This window comes from Sturnira hondurensis, unplaced genomic scaffold (assembly GCF_014824575.4).
Source record: "Sturnira hondurensis isolate 20B ecotype Veracruz unplaced genomic scaffold, ASM1482457v3 Scaffold0008782, whole genome shotgun sequence".
NCBI classification, from domain to species: domain Eukaryota; kingdom Metazoa; phylum Chordata; class Mammalia; order Chiroptera; family Phyllostomidae; genus Sturnira; species Sturnira hondurensis.
Window position 1 is genome coordinate 2,869,912 of NW_028081413.1, and position 22,165 is coordinate 2,892,076.

A 22,165-nucleotide genomic window follows, 5' to 3' on the forward strand; every position below is an offset into this window, starting at 1 on the left:
CCACCCATGATCACAGAAGGTGCGAAGTGTTTCTCTCTGCTGGCTCAGCGAGTCCGCCCTCGGACAGCTCATAGCACATGTAAACTAATCACTAAAATTGTTTGGCCCGCCAAAAAAGCTGACTTTTTGCCAATCTGACAAAAAAAAAATAAGTACAATTTTGATTCATTCACACTGGACCGTTATGGTCGTGTTGGCTGTTGCCATTTTTTATTTGACAGTCTAAGGGAGAGAGGTCAGTGTCCCAGACCAAATAGGCAGGTATAGCCTGTTTTAACAATTCTTGTGGCACACCGGCTGAAAATCACAGCGTCAGCTAAACAAACCAATGTTCCTAAACTTCAGCCTGTGAGCTTTGAAACATAACACCTATACATTCTGGGATTTATAGATGACTTGTAAATCAACACACCTTTGCGTCTAGTTGCTGTAGTTTAAATTGTGTTAGTAATACAGAACTTTGCAAGGGTACTGAAAGATTAATTAGATAAAGGTACTTTAAGAAAAAAATATAGTTCCAACATATAAACATACATCATACTGCAACTTTTCTATTTACGTGTTGTTTCCTAGCTAGACTGTCCCTTGAGGGGAGGGGCCCAGGCAGGTTGTTTGTTTCTCTAGGACTCAGCCTAGTGGCCCCCTCCTGGTAGGATGCAGTGCATGTCCCGTTACTGTGGGTGCAAACCCTGGGGCGCTTTTTCTCTATCTGTCGGACCTTTAGGTGAGCAATCCTGGCTTGCTCAAGTCTGGGGTCAGGGGAGGGATTCTAAGAAGGGAATATGAAGACTTCCCATCACCGAAACCCAGGTTAAACATGGAAGACAAAACAATTTTTCCTTCGTGCAGTTTCTCTGCTCTCTGACTTGGAAGTGACGGAGTTGTTGGATAAGCTAACATGGTTTCCTATTTTGCCATTGTTAAACGAGTGAGAGAGTTTAAACGGGCTGTGAATAGTTCAGATGCCTGCAAAGTGCAGTCACAGTGGCCCTGTTTTGTCCCAGGTGCAGTGCTGGCCGTGAAGAGAAGGAAAAGGTGTGGAGCCTGAACTGCTGGGTGGGCAGGCGCCTGAGCCTCTTACTGCCCGCTTGTGTTGCGGGCTTTGGCTTCATCTCCTCAAGCAGGAAGGGAGCAGATGCCCTGCCTCACTTCAGGCTGCCTTTGCTGGGGCACTGACGGCCTGGGGGGGCTATGCCATTCTGACTCGCCTTCTGTGGGCCCTCCCAGGCTCAGCACTTGGACACAGGCCTCCTGGATTCACACAGATCCTCCCGCAGCCCCGACCCCCACCCAGTGCAGCCACTGTGCCAGAAGGGACATTTGGAGAGAAAGATAAGAAACCACCAGGAGGGAGATAAACTCCATATAAAGGGCACAATGTTGATTTATACGTCCATTTAGTTGTTTTAAAGGAGATTGGTTTTTGTGCCTTACTCATTCAAGACGAAGAATAAAGATTTCAAGAAGCTGACCAAATAATTAAAAATATAAAATCTAAGGCTAATTTATTTATTGAAAATGTGTTTTATGCTTAAATATCTTTGCACTGAGGGGATGCATCTTCTTGGTGATGTGACATAACGACATTTGTCACCTCATTGTCGTTCCTACCTTTTATGCCCAGAGAAAGGCAGGTGTCAGAACCTGTTACTTCATGAAGTTTGCCAGTTGCCTGGCTCATTTTTATTTTGATTACACTTGTCACTGTGTGTGTGGTTTTGTGTTTTTGTTTTGTTTAAAGTCTGTCCCTCAAGGACAGGTTTTATAAGCAGTAAATCCACTCAAATGTTTTTAAAATTAAAATCCTTTTATTGAAAGTACAAATTTCATAACCATAGTTTTTCTTTAGAGGTTCGAGTTTGGCTTGCAATCTTAATGTTTCTGTAAGTCTTGCCTGTTCCACCATACATTTTTAAGGGACCTTGAAAAATGTTTGGATAATGTTAATTAAGTACTTCCAATGTTTTTAAACAATTGTGAATTTTCCATTTTAGATTATTTTTAAATACTTTGAAGGCCTTCTTGAATTTGAAATAGCTTTTATAATGCTAGTAGATTAAAGTTATAAATAGTATGGCTAACATTACCTTAGATGTTCCAAAGCAATGCATAAACTTAACAAAATATCAATTTAAAGCCACAAGTCTAAAGCACTTGATTATGTATTCCCAGCTGAAGTTTCAAGGCTATCCTCTCATGTACTCTCAAACTTTACTAGCATATGAACTCTCAAAAGGCATAGATGCATTCCTAGTGAAAACACTGGTAACATGACTTGGACTGTCTTTGCCATACTTAACCCTGACCTCTCCGGGGCGTACCGTGTGCACCCCCGCCGAAGGCAGGCTGCTCCTGGCCTCGTTGGTGACTGAGATCTCCGCGCGTTTCTCCCCGATGCATCCCAGGGGCCGTGCTGCAACCCCTGAGACCTGTGCTGCAGTTATCACGGCACAGCTGTTACAAGAGAGAGAGGGCCCAGTCTTGCAGGGCGCATGGCCCATTTAGCTCGATTGCTCATTCTGTCTGTGGACAGGAGATGGTGGAGCCCACCCAGGTTCAGCACTGGATTGGATTTTGTGTTTCTTTTACTCTTAAGTGGGCATTCTTTCTGTATTATCTCCAGAGCAGCAGTTTTCAACTTTTCAGCTCACGGCACACATAAACGAATTGCTAAAATTCTACAACACACACAAAATATATTTTTTACTGACCTGACCAAAAAAATAAAAGGTATATTTTTTATTCATTCACACCAGGTGGCTACTGTTGTGTTGGCTGTTGTTATTTTTTTATTTAACAGTCTCAGGTCAGAGGTCAGTGCCCTGACTAGACAGGTATCACCTGTTTTGAATATTCTTGTGGCACATGGATTGAAAGGCTGAAAGTTGCTGCTCTGAAGACATGTAAACGAACGTGGTGGAATCTTAATGCTCTTTGATGTTCTTAGGACCGCACCGTTCTCCTGGAATGTTCTGAGTGATACGGGTCCTTACCGTGGTCTCCACTTGTGTCTGGGGTTGCTCACGTGGCTTTGTGTGAGTTGCAGGGTCAACCTAGACATCCTCTAGTCATATATTATCATTTTCATATTTTTGTCATGACAGTGTACCTCAATATATTTATTCCTCCCCCTTCTTCTCTAATTCACTGCACAAATTTTATCAGTTACTGAAAACGTTTTAAAAGACAAGGAGCTGCTCTTTTTTTTTTTTTTTTTAAGATTTTGTTTATCTTTAGAGGGAAAGGGAAGGAGAGAGGGAGAGAACATCAATGTATGGTTGCCTCTCGTGCGTCCCCTGCTGGGAACTGGCCTGCAATCCAGGCATGTGCCCTGACCTGGAAATCGAACCGCGATCCTTTGACGGGACGCTCTTTTTAACTTGTCTCCATTGGACTCCTGGCCTCCTGGCCTCCTGGGCATAGGCAGGGGGTCATTTATCCCTTCTTCCCTGCCTGCAGGTCACCTGTCCCGGTGCTTTCCACATTGCCGACCTCCCAGTCTGCTTCCGTAGAGGAGGTGCATGGCCTCCTTCCCTAGCCATTGGAGCGTGAGCGGGTAGGTCACCGTGTTGCCCCTCTAGGTGGTAATAAACACGGCTGCACACATCAAGTTGGTTTTTTTCCAAGATAAGAAAACACTTTCATTTAGAAGAAATTATTTTGGGAAGAGGCGGTTTTGTTTCTGTAACAGAGGTTTTCATTTCCCTTAACCCCAGCCTACATATAAGGAGGCCTTGGCGAAGGATTCACCAGGGCTCTGCCTGAAGATCTGCTATTTTGTGAGGTAGCGCTTCTGCATGCATTTGGGACTTCACAGAGCGGGGTGACTCCATCCCTCCCACGTCCTCCCTTCCTTTCCCTTCCTGCCCACCTGCCTGCAGATTGCCCAGCCCCTGGGCGGACTGGGGAGGGCAGTCGTGACTGCTCGAGGAGGAGCAGAGTCCATCTCTGCTGGCCCGCCTGAGCTCAGCGTCTTACACCACTGTCCACCTCCGCCCGACAGCACGTTGCTGTCGAATGACATGGGAAGGTTATCTTGTTTTCAGTCCTGATTATAGAAGTCCTAACATAGCTCGTATCAGTGCCTTGTGGAAAACAGAAAAAAATACAACTGTAGTAATAATTACTCATATCCAACTACCTATTTGGGCCCATTTCCTTTGTCTTTTTTCCAAGCAGATTTTTTAAAAAATAGTTGAGATCAAAACACATAGAAATTTTTATATCCCATAGTCTTAACTCTAATATCACTGAAAACTCCTCGGGTCATTAAAAACTTTTTGTGACTATTATCCTCCTAGCCACATAATATTCTAAGCTGGGGTCCAGTGCGCTTTGCAGATACGTGACCCCTATTGTGGAGACACCGGGTTGGCTTGCAGCTGTCTAGTGTAGGACTGTCTCCGACACATCTGGCCGCACCCCAGCCCGGCTCCTGTGACCAGGGTGCACCTTATCCTATGGAGGCATTTAATGTATAGATGGGGCGGAGGGCTGTTGCCAGTGGTCTTCTTCCCTCTCCCCGGCTCCTTATAGTCTCTACATAGAACGTGTACTCCGTGTTCCCAGGAACACAGAAGGGCAGACCAGCCTTTTTCTCAGGCCCGTTTGTGGGAAGAACCCACCGAAGTGGGAGCCCTGGCCTCTGGTTTGGGATTGTTGTTTAACTCCCACCTTGCAGGTATTGGATAACCGAGTTCTGGGTCATGTTTAAGACGGATGCCAGCTTGACAAACACTGTGGAGGAGTTTCAGGAACTGGTGAAAGCAAAGGGGGAGGAGCTGCACTGCCGCCTGATCGACACAACTCAAATGTGAGTGTCAAGGTTTTGGGGAGGCGTGGGAACCTCCTCCCTCCCTCGACATAGCCCAGCCTGCTCAGCGGGCTGCCGGCTGCGGCTCCGCAGGGAGGCCACGCCCCTCCGATGGGCAGGTGCAAGTCACTTTGCCCAAGTGGAAAGCTTGACATTTAACAAGTGAACAGAGAAGCCCCCTGGTGCTAAAGCTGCGGGTGACTAATGTTCACAGCAGAGAAGATGTAAGACCCAGTCAAAAAGAAATTGGATTACCAGATACTGACTAAAATGTATCCAGATCATGAGAAACTGAAATTGCAGTGACTAAACCCGGGCCTCTCGCCAGCTAAGTCCAGGAGGACCTGAAAATGGGGAAGGGACAGTGTGTTGGGCAGAGGGCGTATGACACGTTGGATTCTGTGAAAGGCACTTAGACTTCAGGAGCTGGGAGAGATTTCAGGAACATTTCCCCCTGTTCCTTGGATTTCCTATTTATAAGATTGGTTCGCTCTGGAGAATGAGCGCCTGCCTTCATTTGGGAGAGGAGGGCACCCACGTTGCCAAGGTTTTCACAATGCGGCCACGTTATTTTGGGACAGTGCAGACCCCTAGGGTGTAGAATTCTAGAACTGAAACAAACTCTAGAGACCACTTCACCCGACATTCTGGGAACTGAGGCTCAGCGAGGCTGCGGGACCCGCCTGGGTCGCGGCGGAGCAGAAGCTGTGCTCTGGGGCCCCTCAGTGCACTGTGTCACACAGGTCACAGCTGCAAACGAATCCATTTATCAGCTTCTCAGAGGTATGGATTCTCTGTACCTCTCTGCTTAGAATAATACAACTTGAAAGATAAAAGAAAGAATTTCCTCATTTTAAAGCTGCAGAACCTAGACCCCAGGACCGTTCTCAAGCCCAAAGCCCCTCGTCCCAACACACCCTGGGCAACTTTCCTCGCCAGTGTTCCCCCCAGCCCGTGCTTTAGGAATCAGCCAGCAGGATATTGCCTGACCAGATACGTCAAATTTGCAAATCTGCAATGCATCTCAGACTCTGTAATCTACTCATTGGTCCAGAATTTGTAGCATTTCCCAAACTCACTTGACCACAGAACTGTTCTGGCAAGAGACAAGGTTCTCGCCAACCTTGTTTGGGAAACAGATTTGTAACCTGCTCCCTCTCAAAACGGCTGCTTCTCTTTGCTGCTTTAGTGTAGGAAACTGAAACTACATCAGAAATGCATGGGGTGGTTATAAGAAAATGGTGGTTGGGGGGCACCCGAGGGTCGGCTAGGCTTCCTTGGGGACATCGGCTGCACCAGCTGCGGACATGAAGGCAGTGCCGTAGTCTGCCCCGAGCACCCATGTGCTCCTACACAATTCCCTGCGGCATGACTTCTCCCGTGGCTCTCTGTGCTGTTCTGGCATGAAAACACCCTCCTGCCTTGAGACTTCCAAACAGTTGGAGAGCCTCTGTCACCCTGCTGAGCGTGGAGGGACACACAGTGGGTGCAGAGAGAGCACACCTGCCAGGGGCTCGAGGAAGGAGCGGGACCAAACTCGGGAAACTGTGGCCAAGACCTGAGACTCTGTCCTTCCCTTGACCTTCAAGTAAACACCTTTCACCCAGTTCCTGTGGGGTGTTCAAGGGGTTCATAGGAAACCAGCAAGGCTTCCTAGCTGCCGCCATAGAAAAAAAATTGATTTGGGAAACTGGTAATGCATTGTTTTGGCCAGGGAAAGTTAGCTAANCTGCTTGGAGAGCCTCTGTCATCCTGCTAAGCGTGGAGGGACACACAGTGGGTGCAGAGAGAGCACACCTGCCAGGGGCTCGAGGAAGGAGCGGGACCAAACTCGGGAAACTGTGGCCAAGACCTGAGACTCTGTCCTTCCCTTGACCTTCAAGTAAACACCTTTCACCCAGTTCCTGTGGGGTGTTCAAGGGGTTCATAGGAAACCAGCAAGGCTTCCTAGCTGCCGCCATAGAAAAAAAATTGATTTGGGAAACTGGTAATGCATTGTTTTGGCCAGGGAAAGTTAGCTAATGGTTCTCTGTATGTTCTCGTGGGAAACGCCAATGGATTGCCTTGCACTCAAAGGCAATTTCGATTTATTCTTTTTCCCCACCTTCTTTCTTTCATGTTTAACCACAAAAGCAATGCCCGTGACTGGTCCAGGAAAATTACTCAAAGGATAAAATCAAACACCAGCAAGAAACGGAAAGTCTCCCTGCTCTTTGACCATCTGGAACCAGAAGAGCTGTCGGAGCACCTCACCTACCTTGAGTTCAAGTCCTTCCGGAGGATATCCGTATGTACCTGGGGGGGCAGGGCAGAGCTTCCCTGGGGTGTGTCTGAACATAAGCAGAGAAATTCAACAGCCTGTTCGCCTCCTAACCACAGAGCCCCCCTCGTGCTGGTAGGCCTTCCCGACACTTTGTACAGCCCAGAGAAATCAGTGTGCTCTGAAACGCGGTGTTGCCGCCCTTCCCCTCCATCTTCCATGCCCCCCCAGACACCCCTGACTCAAGTGACAATACAGTGGGCACTCACACACACACCCACACCCCTGGTCATTCAGTTGTCAGAGATTTTGTCTTTTGAAAGCCCCTGTCTATCCTGAAAAATCGTCTTCAGCTTTGCTCTAAAAGGAGACTAGTTGCTGGCGGCGTGCTGACCTGTTTCGCCCCGTGGGGGAATGGAGGCCCAGAGGACGGCACGGCAAGGTCACACAGCCTCTTGGATTAGGAGCTGGGGCCAGGAGCATGTGCCTGTCATGGTCAGTCAATACTGGCTTACTGAGCCCGGCTGTTTGAAGGGAGTCTTGCAAACCAGGTTCCAGAGGTCATTTCATATTTTCTCCCATAATGCCAATGTCTTTTTTTACATAGCTGTTTGCCCAGCCAGCCAGCCAGCCAGGAAGCCCCCAGCTCCCATGTGGAAATCAGTCTCCCAGCATCAATCTGCATTGGCCCCCACACTCCCCTCACTGGCACCCTCGGGCCAGGGCCACAGGACCCTGATGGGAGGCACCGCCTGGGGAGTTTCCACTTGGCAGTGCCTTCCTGTCACAGGGAGGGACGCAGACAGGAGCCATTTATCACACTGACGATCTGAGCTGTGCTGGGTCGGGCCGCAGGGTGTCTGCTGATGCCTCAGAGCACGGCAGAGAGCGATGGGCGTGGAGCCGGGACTCTGCCCCTGCTGCCCCGCCGGCAAGCCAGGGTTCTGTTTGCAAGAGAGAACATCAGTTGGAGCTTTCTTTTCTTTTGAATGGCAGGCATAGTCCCCTCATAGAAAAATACTTTTGGGAAACGTTTTGTTCTTCCTACACAGTTCTTAACACTTTTCCCAAACAATGATTTTCCCTCCAACATGGGAGTGGAGGGATGTTTCTCCCTGCTGAGTGGCACTTGATATTTTCTGTTTATTGTAATACTTTGGGGGGGGGGGTGGTGAGAGTATGGGGCTAATTCTTTTAAAAATAATTCAATAGGTTGTGCGTATGGTGGGAGGGATCTATAAATGAGTTCACTGGAATGAGTCATGGGAATTTTCTCATAGAACCAATAAGATTTTTGCTTTGTGTGTGTCTCCGAAGAAGTAGTTTTGGTCCTACTCATCGTTTTCCACCCACGAGTAATCCCAGTGCAGCACCTCATTGGCATTTACATTATTTAGGTTGTGAGATTTTCTCGTCGTTACTAGTCGGGCAGGATAAAGTATGCAGACTGAAGGAATGGCCCCCACCCCTCCCCCACAACTCCAGGGGCCTAACAAAGCCAGCGTTTACCTCTCACTCACACTACCACATCCGCAGGGGCCTCTGCAGATCAGCCCATCAGTCGCTCAGGGACCAGGATGGGGGGAGTTTCAGCTTCACACCGACTTCCACACTCTCTGCAGCCGTGGAAAAGGCAACGGGACAAAACATTCAGTGGCTCTTATGTCTCCCCCTCCAAAATCACAGCACTTCCACTTACCTGCTGCTTGCTAAGCTATGCTGCACGGTCACACCCGATTTCAAAGGGCGAGTTCAGCAGCAAAGAGCTGGAAATGCTTGCACCAAAACTCCCACAGGAGCTCCGGGGCTGGGTAGACTGCCCCTCCCTCCCGGGAGTCTTACCTGAGCAGAGGAGCTGTTTGGACAGGGACACAATAGCTACAGTCATCACTCACACAGCGGCCTTCTGGGACATTTCCAGTTTCACATATGCTGCTTAATTGTCAACCAGAGTCAGTGCTATTGTCCAGCTGGGAAACTATGGTCACAGAACTAGCTAACCAGGCTTTGTGTGCCCGGCTCACTGGGCCTCTGTTCAAGTTCAAAGTAAATTCAAACAGGTGTGTTTTAGCAAGAAGGTAATAATTATCCTATTAGCATCACCCCACACTTATTTAGCGCTTTCAAAAGTTAAAGTGGTCTCACACCTTATGTGTGATCTTTGTAACAATTCCATCTGCTAGATAGAACAGATTTTATTATCCCATTCTCAAGGAAACAGCAGGGGGGCGAGTGAGGGAGGGGAGGAGGGTGGGGGAGAGGGCGGGGGACGGGTGTGGAGAGTATGCAGTGGGGCAGAGACAACGGTCATCTTTTGTGAATGCCACTTTTTCTCTCTAACTTCAGTGGGAGAGGTGGGATTAGTACTGAGGTTTTTCTTCTATTCTGTATTCTTTACAATTTAGAAGTACCAGTATCTACCCAACCACAATATTTGAATTGACTAGTGTGTTGGATTAACCAGTACACATCCACTTATGCCTAATGAGTTTTGGTGTAGAGACCACGCTGCCGGTAAAATCAGGAAGATTTGCTGCCCGCCGTTTTGTCCGCTAAGTAGAGGACATCCAGGAGAGGAGGGCCAGGGCCTCCTCTGTCCCACAGCAGTTCCAGGCCGTCGACTGAACAGTGGCAACCTGCCCTCGGGTGTCCCACAACACCAGAGCAGCAGTCCTGATGGGCCTCTTTCCCCCCAGTTCTCTGACTACCAGAATTACCTGGTCAACAGCTGCGTGAAGGAGAACCCCACCATGGAGCGGTCCATCGCCCTGTGCAACGGCATCTCGCAGTGGGTGCAGCTGATGGTGCTCAGCCGCCCCACCCCGNTGAGTTTTGGTGTAGAGTCCACACTGCCGGTAAAATCAGGAAGATTTGCTGCCCGCCGTTTTGTCCGCTAAGTAGAGGACATCCAGGAGAGGAGGGCCAGGGGCTCCTCTGTCCCACAGCAGTTCCAGGCCGTCGACTGAACAGCGGCAACCTGCCCTCGGGTGTCCCACAACACCAGAGCAGCAGTCCTGATGGGCCTCTTTCCCCCCAGTTCTCTGACTACCAGAATTACCTGGTCAACAGCTGAGCAGTCCTGATGGGCCTCTTTCCCCCCAGTTCTCTGACTACCAGAATTACCTGGTCAACAGCTGCGTGAAGGAGAACCCCACCATGGAGCGGTCCATCGCCCTGTGCAACGGCATCTCGCAGTGGGTGCAGCTGATGGTGCTCAGCCGCCCCACCCCGCAGCTGCGAGCCGAGGTCTTCATCAAGTTCATCCAGGTGGCTCAGGTGAGTGATGGAACAAGAGTGTGGCCTGGGCTACAAGGTAAATTATCCCCTCTTCTCGAAGCCAAGTCTTTCCTTCCTGAGCCACAGTGGGGTTAGTTGCCTTGAACTGTCCTGGCATCTCGTCAACGTTATAATGAAATGATGTTGATGGAAACGATGCTATTTGAAGCCCCACAGTACGATGAACCATACCTGAAATTTTCCAGAGATTCTAGCTTCTCTCTCCCAATTACTGACCTATATAGGCACTGACATTGAATGGAATAAGATAGTCCTTGCCCTCAAAAATAAAAGTCTGCTGGACTCAGTGTAAAAGATATATGTAAGATTATGCTTAATCTTACATTTTTCTAGTTCTAGATAGTCTAGACCAGTGTTTCTCAAAGTTGGCGCACAGACTACCTGCTCTGATATTAACTAAAGGTGTATTAAAAGCACAGATCCTGAAATTCAGCCCCAGATCCAAGCAATCAGACTACCTGGGCTTGGGTGCAGAAATCTTTATTTATTTTTAGAGAGAGAGGGAGGAAGGGAGAAAGAGAGGAAGAGAAACATCCATTGATTGCCTCCCAAATACTCCCCGACTAGGGACTGAACTCCTAACCCAGGCATGTGCAGGACAATGCCCAACCAACTGAGCCACACAGGTCAGGGTGGGTCCAGAAATCTTTGTGTTAACCAAGTATTTTGGGGTGATTCTTCGAAACCACTGACCTGGATGGTGGTCCAAAGGCCATCAACACAAAGGGAAGGAGATGTGATGCCTTGCTAGACTTGGGATCTAGTGGTCTGGGATTACGCCTAAGGCAAGAAATGAACAGGGAATTGTAACACTGGATAGCTCCTGTTTGACCAATATAAGGAAGACGGCACAGAGACTGGGGCAGCCTCTGAGCTGCTGCACACTGACATGCTCAGTGACTGTCCTTATCTGCTTTGTGTATCGTAGAAGCTCCACCAACTACAGAATTTCAACACTTTGATGGCTGTGATAGGAGGCCTATGTCACAGCTCAATCTCCAGACTCAAGGATACAAGTTCACACGTCCCACATGAAATCAATAAGGTCAGTGCTACTGTCTCTTCTGAAGCTTCTTAGCAGCATTCCTAAGACAAACATCAACATTTCCTCCTTAAGCGGGTGACCCAGGAAGCTTTTGCAAACCACACCACCCCGTCAACCAGGAAAAATACCAAGGAGGCAAACCCCTGCAGGATGGGGACATCACAGATTTGAAAGTGACTGTGACTCAGTCTTGAATCAGTATCACTGTGCGTGTCCCTGCTGGTCAGCTGGAAGAATGTGTGCCTCTCCCCAATGCTTCCACGCCTCGGACCATTCAGGAGCCGTCTTTGACACTGACTCCCTTGCTCCAAAATGTCTTCCCGAAAGGAACAGTGGCTGGGTTTGCATGTCAAGTGTATGCGTATAGTGACACATTGAAACCCTGGCTCTCCAGATCCCTTGGAGAATGACATTCTGGGTAGCTGGATTTCCCCAGGCAATTAGAAATGAGCTTTTCACATGCCATTCTGTAACAGTGTTTCACTGAGGGCCATTTTTCTTAAACATCCTAAGTATTTTCCTACATTATTTGTTAGACTTTACAGAATTTATTTTAATCCTTTGTAACATAAGGGTGTTAAAAATGTAAGACACTATGATACACTGAAGATACCAGTGCAGCTAGGGATGGTATAATGACTGCTCTGAGCATCTTTATCTTGTTTAAGACGACCAGTGCTCCCTTCCTAAACTCAAGCCCCAGTCCCCGGTGGCTGGCACAGACTCCTCTTAGGGAGAGACATCCGTGCCTCGTTCTCCCATCGTTTTTTCCCAGGTGTTCTGCCTCCTCTTGGGTCTCTAATTAACCACCCTGCTCTCACAGGTAGCTCTGAGGATGCTGACCTACCCCCGCCTGGAGGTCTGGCCCCTGACAACTCCCTAATAGTTCTGCTGGGGCCAGGTGGAATAACTGGACAGATTGCCCCTGTCTCCGAGGTGACAGAAGGAAACAGTCACAGAGATTAATGTGCCTTCCTGTCACTTCCCTAGTAAGACATAGCTTGCTCCTCTCAAGCTTGCCCCCCCCCCCCCGCTAGTGCTTCCTTGTCTGCAGCTGTTTGCCTTCCAGCTGCAGCTGGGGGGGGGGGGTCTGCATAGCCAATCTCTTGTCTACTTCAAAGCAAGCATCACCCCAGTTGTTTATTTCACCTTCAAAAGGGGCCAAAATATATTCTTTTTTGGTGTCAATCTCTCATCTGTGAGCACCTTCCATACTTCTGCCACCTGCACTGTTTGCTGTCTTGCCAGGTCAGGGCAACCGAGGGAGGCCAACTCCAGAACCCCAAGATCCTCCCAGGGTGGGAAGGGGGGAGGGCAGGGGGAAGTGGTACATCAGTTTGATGAATTTCCAGCACTGTTTAAAATGGTAATTTTGGGTTGGAGTACCACTGGCAGTCCTTACGTCCTATCTTTGCTTCTGAGAAGGCCGGTCATCACACGTGGGGAACGAGGTTGTGTGAACTGCTTGCTGCCCCGAGCTGCCTGTTTGGAGGGAACGTCTGATCTGGCTGCTCCCTCTTGGTGCTGGCGAGCAGCCATGCGTCCTCCAGGGCCAGTGCAGGGCTGAGCTCTGATGAAGAGCTCCCTGTGGCCTATGCCCCGTCCTCCACGTGTCCTTTGCCGGGAATTGGTCTGGTGTGTTGTCTCTCCAGTTCAGGATTTCATTCAGTCAGTGAATGGAATGTCACCTGCTCCCTAGACATGGGCCCATTTTGAGAATCATTAAGATAATGAGGCCCACAGAGCGCGGCATGAAGGCTGAAACATGCCAGCAACTGTGGGAGCTCTCCGTGCTTCCCCCCACGCCCGTAATACAGTCAGCACTGCTAGTATCGTACTCCAAATGTTAAGTAATGTCTCTAGAAGGGCTCAGAAGACACCAGGGAAGGGAGCTGCGTGGCTTGGGGCAGAGATCAGAGGCAGACACTAGTCACTGTATACTCTTGTGCCTTTATGATTCTTATATCAGGTGCTTATTTTTAAAAAATTTAGCATAAAAATGACGAGACCTCATTTAAAATTTCCCAGTTACATAGTAGAATCAGGGAAAGAACACCGATGTTTGTAAATATACCCTGTGACATTTGAAAGAGTTTACATTTGGGGATGGGGTGCGATCATGGCAGAGGCTGAAGTAAACGAGGTGGCCATTGCAGACAGTGCAACCTGCCTGGCGGGTTAACAGTGGCCGGGTCTCGTCTTCTCTTTGTAGGTCCTGGGTGAGATGACCGAGCTGCTGTCCTCCTGCAGAAACTATGATAACTACCGGCGCGCCTACGGGGAGTGCACCCACTTCAAGATCCCCATCCTGGGGGTGCACCTCAAGGACCTCATCTCCCTGTATGAAGCCATGCCTAACTATCTGGAGGATGGGAAGGTGAACGTCCACAAGCTGCTGGCTCTTTACAATCACATCAACGAACTGGTCCAGCTGCAAGAGGTGGCCCCGCCCTTGGAGGCCAACAAGGACCTGGTGCACCTGCTGACGGTGAGGCTCACCCGGGAGATGATAACGAAGCACTTTCTGTGTGCCAGGCAACACTCTGCGCCTTACCGAATATTAGCTCAATTAATCCTCAGAAAAACTATGAAGTAATAGTTGCTGTTATTTCCATTTTATGGATGGGAATAGAGAGGCAGAAAGACATCATTTTCTAGACGAGACATTATTTAGCAGCAGAGCTTGGGCTCACACCCAGAAGGCAGGACCCAGCAGCTGTACTCTTAAGCGGTATGCCCTTCCGACTCCGAGGAGTGTTTCCCTCTCCCTGCAAGAGCAGTCCTGGGCTCTCCAGGAGCTGAGGGCAAATCAGGATACAGGCTTGTAAGAGATGGAGACAGTGTGTTCTCACAGAAAAGGCAAGGCAATGAGTTAAAAAGAAAAAAAGAAAACAGATTCATTGTTTGGATTCCTATTCCTGGAAGCATTTGAGCCAAGGAAGGGCGAACACTTGCAGTGGTGCAGGGGGAGATCAGAGGAATCCCTTCGGGACCTGCGGTTCTGTAGGTTCACCAGCTGTGCCACTGTGGTCATGAACTCTAAGTCCAGCTGGTATCTAATCCTAGCCCTTCCTCTAATGGCGAGGTGACCTTGGTCTTGGCCTTAGACATCATCATCTGTAGAAACATGTACAGAATCTTAACTTTTGGGGATCACAAATCCTATGGTGAAAGCTGTGAACATTCTTCCCAGAAAAATACACATAAGCCATATGCACAACAATCCTTTTGCGTTCCGGACTTCCTGAAGCCCATCCAGGGACTGCAGGTTCAAAACGAGGTTGTTTATAAGACCTCTCTCCTCTAAAATTTTATGGTTCTAATACATGTGGAATTTACTACTCTTGCTATTGTTTAATAATGCCTGTTACTTAAACTGGGTTCTGGTCCAAGAATCAAATTTTACTCTTATCAGGCCATGTGGACTGCCCTTCCAGGCTACCTGTCTGCTTTGGGGAGAACGAGTGTGGTATGGGCAATCAGACGACTCAGCTCCTAAACTACGTAGAGGCTTACAAATTAAATTGTAGTTTAAATGAGGCATCTTGAGATTTCTCCAAAATCTAAAACATTTTAACCAGAAAAGAACTAATGCTTGTCCTATTACAGTAGTAGTTGCTTCACCCCTCCAAACCGTTAATTAAAAAAAACTTCTAAGAACCTGGGTGGGTAAACCACCAGAGACAAAGAACAAGAAAGAAATGCAGCCTCCTAGCAGCTAACGCTGTTGTTTGACCCGCAGTTGTCCCTAGATCTCTACTACACCGAGGATGAAATCTACGAGCTTTCCTACGCCCGGGAGCCAAGGAACCACAGAGCCCCAGTAAGTTTTCACATTAAGACTCTCGGAGGTAACGGATGCATTCATCTGAAGGGGTGGGCCTTTACGTTAGTTTCCTAGGAGTGTTGTGTTCCTACTGTGTGCCCAACCTTGTTCTGGGAACAGCTCCTGACTGGAAAGAGCCTACGGTCTCGAAGGGCTAAGACTGGTGTGTGAACGGTAAATAACTAAACGCCATCAGAGCATCAGAGTGAGTGATGGCATCAGTCAGTGGTTTGCAAATTAGAGAAGGGAGATAGTGTTGTGGGTCCGAGTGACCTCTCCCTGTTATAAAGTGGCCCCACATCAGTGTCCCTTCTGTGATTCACTGCTGATAATGCAAGCAATAATGCACACTATCAGAAGCTAACGTCAGAGGATTTCCAGCTTGGTAGATAGAAAAGCCCCATCATCCTGCAGTCATCTGGGTCAGAGAGAGCAGGCTAAGTCCTGTGACCTCCTGTGCAGAGCCCTCAAACAGCATAGTCCTCGCATCCCATGTTATATGGTCCTGCCTCTCCTACAGGCAGGTTTAATAATTCCAGCATTCCTTCTGAATGACCAGTAATTCCCCACAGTGTCCTGGGAAGCTTCCCAGCCCCCAAACAAGTGGTACTCAAGGGGAGAGTTGCCCCACATAAGAAATTCAGCTTACCTGTTCAGGTGGCTAAACTTCATTGTCTCTATAGAAAAGCTCAAGTTCTAGCTTCCTATTGTAATGAAAGGTGTTCACTGAAAATATCTGATAGATTCCATTTTCAGAATGTTAGAAAGCATTTCAATGGAAAGGGTACCTTCTATTTTCAGAAAAGATTTTAATTTAGGCTGTCTTAAATACTTAAGAGTGGTTTGTCTGGGCCCCATATTGTTTTCCTTATGTTTCTTCCTGCCTTTTAGCTATTTCCTCACCCATATCTCTACTTATTAATTAGTAAGTAGAGAATAGAGGAAACTTAAGTGATCCACTTTACTCTTGGTTGATAGCTTTGGCAAAAGGCTTCATGGAGAAGAAATTGAAATGCAGGTTGAGAATTTTAAATTCTCTGCAGATGGAGATAACGTATGTGAGGAGCATTTCATAAACAGTGAAACGCAGCACTTGTGCTAGTCAAGAGGATTGTTTTGAATTTCAATTACGTGGGCTCTCTGCTCCTTGCCACAGCAGCGTTGGGCGCTGTTTGCAGCAGTCAGGCAGTGGCAGCCATCGGGTGCTGGGAAAGGAAGAAGCTGTGGATTATACTGCATTATAATCACAGGGGTTTCTCCAATTATTTCATTGTAGCCACTAACACCTTCAAAGCCACCAGTAGTAGTGGACTGGGCCTCTGGAGTATCTCCCAAACCTGACCCAAAGACTATAAGCAAACATGTGCAGAGGATGGTGGATGTAAGTACAGCTGTGTTTCGCAGACAAAAGCAAGGGGAGGGACGGAGAGGCCCAGTGGGAGACCCAGAAGCCACCTCTCGTATTGTGCCTGCACAGAGTTCCGAAGGTACTCGGTTCCCCGTGCCATGTATGCTGAGGGGGTGGTCCATATGTTCATATTTCTACATTCGTCCTGGTTCACTCCAGAGTAATGAGAGAAAACCAAGAGCCAGAAAGTGGTAGTTGAGGATTAAGCAAGGGAATCTTCAGCTTAAAGCTTCACAGAAGATGCAGTCTGAGTTGAGCAATGAAAGGGCTGAGCAGAGGGAGACTGCCCCTCCGTGCAGGGAGCAAGGACACCAGCGGAGAACACTAGCCGGGATGATGGCACAACTGATAAGCAAACAGAGCGAAGCACCTGGCCACCCTCCACACACCTTTGCAGCAGCCTAAAGGGCACCTTTCCTGGTGCCTTCCATTCAGGCTGAGCACAGGCTTTTATCCGCCGCTCCAGCCCCTTTGTCCTTTGACGAAAGGGAGAAATGACTGGTTTCTCCTTGGTATTCACTAAAGAAACTCCTTTTTTCACAGTCTGTCTTCAAGAACTATGATCACGACCAAGATGGATACATTTCTCAGGAAGAATTTGAGAAAATCGCTGCGAGTTTTCCATTTTCCTTCTGTGTGATGGACAAAGACAGGTGAGGACCACTGGGTCATGAGCCCTCTGGTAAAAACAACTTATGGGTGTGTGACTAGAAGAACTCGTAAACTTGAATGTGTTGCTGCTGTGACCACTTACTGAAGAGTCGGGCTGAGATGCTACAGCTGAGAGCAGGCACCAACGAATGCTTGTCTGGATTCGGTGGGGACCACAAGAGACCATGAAGCCAGTTTAGGAACAGTCAGCTATAAACTTTAAAAAGTTTGGTCTTCCTTCTTGTTTTCTCCTTACAGATTATGAAAAACTAGCATTTATTAATACTGTGCATATTTACTTTTCGCAAGGTTACACAATTTCTACTTTGGTTTCCTATGTAAAACCAAACACACAGTTGGTGGGTTCCAGTTATGTACCACGTACTGTCTGAAGTCAGAAACTGCAGCATGAAGTGTTTCTCTGCCCCCCCCCCCCCACCAATTTCCATCATTTCTTTTTCAAGTCCTGTAGATGGTGGCTACATTAGTTGGGAAAACCTACTTTAGCAAAAGAACAACTCTATCAAAATGAGTAATGCTGTCTTGACTACTCATTACAAGCTATTCATGTATGCTTCTTAAGAGGGCAGGCAGTTCATGGAAGGAACACATACTGTACTACCTACCAGTCAAGGATGAAAAGGTGAGTTTCTAAGGTGAGAAGCCACCCTTGCTCCCCTCCTCACGTCTTTGTCATTGGCCGGCAGGGAAGGCCTCATCAGCAGGGACGAGATCACGGCCTACTTCATGAGGGCCAGCTCAATCTACTCCAAGCTGGGCCTGGGCTTTCCTCACAACTTCCAGGAGACAACCTACCTGAAGCCTACTTTCTGTGACAACTGTGCTGGATTTGTAAGTTGTTCTTAGAGTGCTTCGGGGTTTAACTTGGGGAGGAGTACAGGGCATGTTACCATGACTAAGCCAGCCACACACCGCTCAACCTTTACCAACACATCCCAGCTGAACCCAAGCAAACACTAGAACAACCTAGTCTACAGATGCATGGCTTTCACTTGCACTCATCTTGTCCCATTCCTTCCTTACTCTCCCTCCGGTACATGAGGCCTTGAGTACACGTTAAATTTGGGATAGGTTTTTTAAGTGTTAATATTCATATGCTATTCCAAGTGATAGGAAAAAGAAATGAGAGAGACTCTCACCCCTGCCCACTTCAAAAGAAACTACCTGTAGTAAGTCATCTGGGCTCTGTGCCTAACCCCAGTCAGCAGTTTCCTCCCAAACCCAGATTCTTGAGATCTGTTCTTTATTTTGAGACCCGAGAAGCCTCTTGGTCCTATGATTCAGCTTCCGGTGTGGAGGCCTGGCTCATATCCCGAGTTTCTTGAGAACATTTGACTCTGAGCGGCACAAACTTCCCATTTTCAACTTAAGGTCAGGAGAGAGAATGCACATGAGGTTTCCCTCCCACCTGAGGTGGAAAGTAGAATGAGGGAAAATCAGGAGTGGACGCCAAGGCCTAGCCTGCTACCAGGCAGAGGAATGACGTGTGGTGCCTTCTGTCTCTCGTCCCACAGCTCTGGGGAGTGATCAAACAAGGCCACCGATGCAAAGGTAAGGCTCAGCTTCGTCGAGTGCGCCGCTGCCCCCGGTCTCAGGTGTGCTCCGATAAAGCGCAGTTTCCTCATGGTAGTTGTCCGTTCAGTCCACAACGTCTCAGCCCAGCCGCATCCTCACACGGGCTTCCCTAGAGGCCCCCGGAGAGTGACTGCCACCATACAGACGAGCACCTGGGTGAGCAGTTACGCAGTTCCCTTTATGAGACCCTCTCTCTGCCCTGGAAACAGGGATGGCTGCTAGGAGACTATGCTCTCATACGGCCATGGAGAGGTGGATCCCTCATGAAAGGTATCGAATCACGTTTGCAACAGAAGTGATTACCAAAGGCCCTTGCCAGCTTTCCTTTTATCAACAGATCCCTGCCTTGTGACTAGAAAAATTCAGGACTGAAGGAAAAGAGACCTTTTATCGCAAGAAAGAGTAAGACCTAACAGCTGGGCGCCCAGAGGGCCCCCTTAGAGTAGGCAGCATGTGTGGGACAACGACGACACCACCTCTTCCCTCCATGGCAACAGGGTGCTGCTCCTGCTTCTGAGTCTCCTGGCGAGGGCTACAAGTCCCTGACCCCCAGGACTGACCAACCAAGCGAGAATGCTGGGTTCATTAGGAATGTTAGATGTCCTAGGTCCAGAAGATAGGACAGGCACATGTGACCACAGGGCCCTGTATGAATGCGGTTTTGAGACCCTGGAGCAGTGAAAGACTTTCTGACCGGGGTGTCTTGTCTACAGACTGCGGGATGAACTGCCACAAACAGTGCAAAGATCTGGTTGTGTTCGAGTGCAAGAAGCGCGCCAAGAACTCAGTAGCTCCCACAGAGAACAGTACTTCTGTGGGGCCCACGTTCAACCTCTGCTCCCTGGGAGCCAAAGATCTGCTCCATGGTGAGTTAGGCATTGGGAACACTTGTTGGAAAGTGAAACGGGAAGGATGAGGCTTTCGGGGAGGAAAGAGTACCTCTTTCCTACTCTCTTAATAGAAAGCAGTGCAGATACCACTATGCAAGGCAGGCCTGTATGTTATGCAACCTGTATTTTAAGATTTACACATCGTCTCTGGGTACCACAGTTGTCACATAAAATCCAAATTCTCATGGAAGAAAAATGGCAGACAACAGCGTCAAGGACTGAGCCTCAGTGTGACATCTGGATGGGGGGCTATGTGTTTGTATACTCACCTACTTTGTGTGTTTTTATAAATTTCCTCTCTTCTGACTTTTAGAACCCTGTGATGCCATAGACCCTGCCCTGCCATTTTAAGGACTCCTTTACTGTTGCTTTTTTATTTTTGCTCTAAAAAGAAAGAGAGTTCCTAAGACTCTGTCCGAAGCTTTTAGTATGTCTAGGAATTTGACCTGAATAATAGCAGAGTTTACAATCTGGGCTGGTAAAAAAAGTCTGTGTTACAGAAAAGTTGGAAAATGGAAATACAAAAAAATCATTACCCATAATACAGATCCAAAAGAGACAGTGTAATTATTTTAGAGTTGAGTATAACAATTTATTCTGGTACTTAATAATAGCATACCATATTTTGCTGTGTATAATGCATATCCATGTTTTCGTCCCAAACTTTCAGGAAAAAATATTTTAATTTTTAAATTCAATTTATTTAAATATAAAACCTATTATGATATTCTGGGGCATTATTTTGCATTCAGGTATCATTATTGCTTTCTAGAGTTACTTTTAATACATCAAAGAATCAAAACCACTTACACAGATGCAGAATTAGTACTACTGTGTATAACGCACATCCTTATTTTTCCCTCAAACATTTAGGTAAAAAAAGTGCGCGCTATACACGGCAAAATACAGTAATTATAATTTTAAGCTTTGTTTAGATAAATATTTAATGCTAATTTAAATTATGTTCCCTTAGGAAAAAATTAACCTAGGATCCTTAGAAGGTTTCTGGCATTACAGCTATTGGTTCAGGTTACAAACGCTAAGTACAGAACTTCCACTGTTGTCCAGAAGCCATCTGACTATCAATCCAATGTCTTGGCTGGAAAGCTTGATAATAGAAATATATACATGCAACATTTTAATAGAAACGTATACTTTAAAACTACAGCTGAGTCTTTGCAAACCAGTAAACACAGATGATCTGCTATCTTAAAAGCTACCCCCATCTCACATGCATCTGCCCCTACTCTAGTTTTTTGAGAACTTATTTCTTTTGGTTAATATCTAGGCTGGGTCCTGGGTCCCAGTGCCAGTTCAAAGAAGAAGACCAGAGTGACTCCGCTCCCCTTTCTGATTAAGTGAGGGCAGTACATTTGGATACACTTACACAAACCCAGAACTTCCCCCTCAGAGTTAAGCTGTGCCTATTGCACAAATGGGCTAATTGGTGCCAGAGACAATTCCTACCAGCTGATCAAGACTGCCTGTCTCAGGACCAAATCCCAGGGCCTATTGAAGTATTTATGAAATGTTTCAGCCTATGTATCAACCCTGCCCTCTTTAATTTATGAAACATTAAGGCGGCAGGGGGTCAGTTTTTCTGGAGAAACAAACTCTCTAAGCAACCTTTGTGCAAATAGGAACAAAATGCCCTTTCCTCAGGGTGGATGCAGCCCAATACCAGCAACCCGGGCATGGCCAGCAAAGCCCCTGAATTTCAGTCCCCCTCACGCCTACACGTGGGGCCTGGGGAATTCCTGTGACAGTAAGAAAGATCTCATTTGCAACAAATGCACCCATCTTGAGTCTACTTTTTTGGACTAGAGTACTAACATGTCATGTATCTCCCTACAGCACCCGAGGACGGACCTTTCACATTCCCTAATGGGGAGGCTGTGGAACAAGGTGAAGAAAGTAAGGATCGGACCATCATGCTCATGGGGGTGTCCTCACAGAAGATTTCTGTTCGGCTGAAGAGGACTGTGGCCCACAAGGCCACGCAGACAGAATTGCTGGCCTGGATTGGCAGCGAGGGCCCTTCTGGTCCTTTCGCCCTGTCTTCCCCACGGAAGACAGCCCAGGACACTCTGTATGTGCTTCCCAGCCCGACGTCTCCCTGTCCCAGCCCAGTCTTGGTCAGAAAGCGGGCTTTTGTCAAGTGGGAGAATAAAGACTCCCTCATAAAATCAAAGGAGGAGCTCCACCACCTCAGACTCCCAACCTACCAAGAGCTGGAACAGGTACCTTCCCCTTTCTTTCCAGACTCTCTGAGAAGCGGGCCTCAACTAGGCAAGGGCATATAAACAAGATTCAGACTAGGTCGATTGCCAGGAGAATAAAGGGAAAAAAAGGGATTCTGGCTTTCTCTCAAAGAAACCA

General features: G+C 47.8%; 1 protein-coding gene across 1 annotated transcript in view; it reads left to right on the plus strand.

Annotated features, from left to right (window-relative positions):
• RASGRP1 (RAS guanyl releasing protein 1) overlaps window positions 1–22,165 on the plus strand; it is an 84,745-nt gene that overhangs the window by 53,418 nt on the left and 9,162 nt on the right. Inside the window, exons 4-16 of the mRNA XM_037056104.1 lie at window positions 3,722–3,784; window positions 4,682–4,813; window positions 6,947–7,100; window positions 10,176–10,349; window positions 11,299–11,415; window positions 13,628–13,903; window positions 15,158–15,238; window positions 16,518–16,622; window positions 17,193–17,302; window positions 18,008–18,152; window positions 18,836–18,872; window positions 19,610–19,762; window positions 21,641–22,026. Coding sequence (XP_036911999.1) covers window positions 3,722–3,784; window positions 4,682–4,813; window positions 6,947–7,100; window positions 10,176–10,349; window positions 11,299–11,415; window positions 13,628–13,903; window positions 15,158–15,238; window positions 16,518–16,622; window positions 17,193–17,302; window positions 18,008–18,152; window positions 18,836–18,872; window positions 19,610–19,762; window positions 21,641–22,026 — 1,933 coding nt within the window. The remainder of the gene's footprint in view (window positions 1–3,721; window positions 3,785–4,681; window positions 4,814–6,946; window positions 7,101–10,175; window positions 10,350–11,298; window positions 11,416–13,627; window positions 13,904–15,157; window positions 15,239–16,517; window positions 16,623–17,192; window positions 17,303–18,007; window positions 18,153–18,835; window positions 18,873–19,609; window positions 19,763–21,640; window positions 22,027–22,165) is intronic.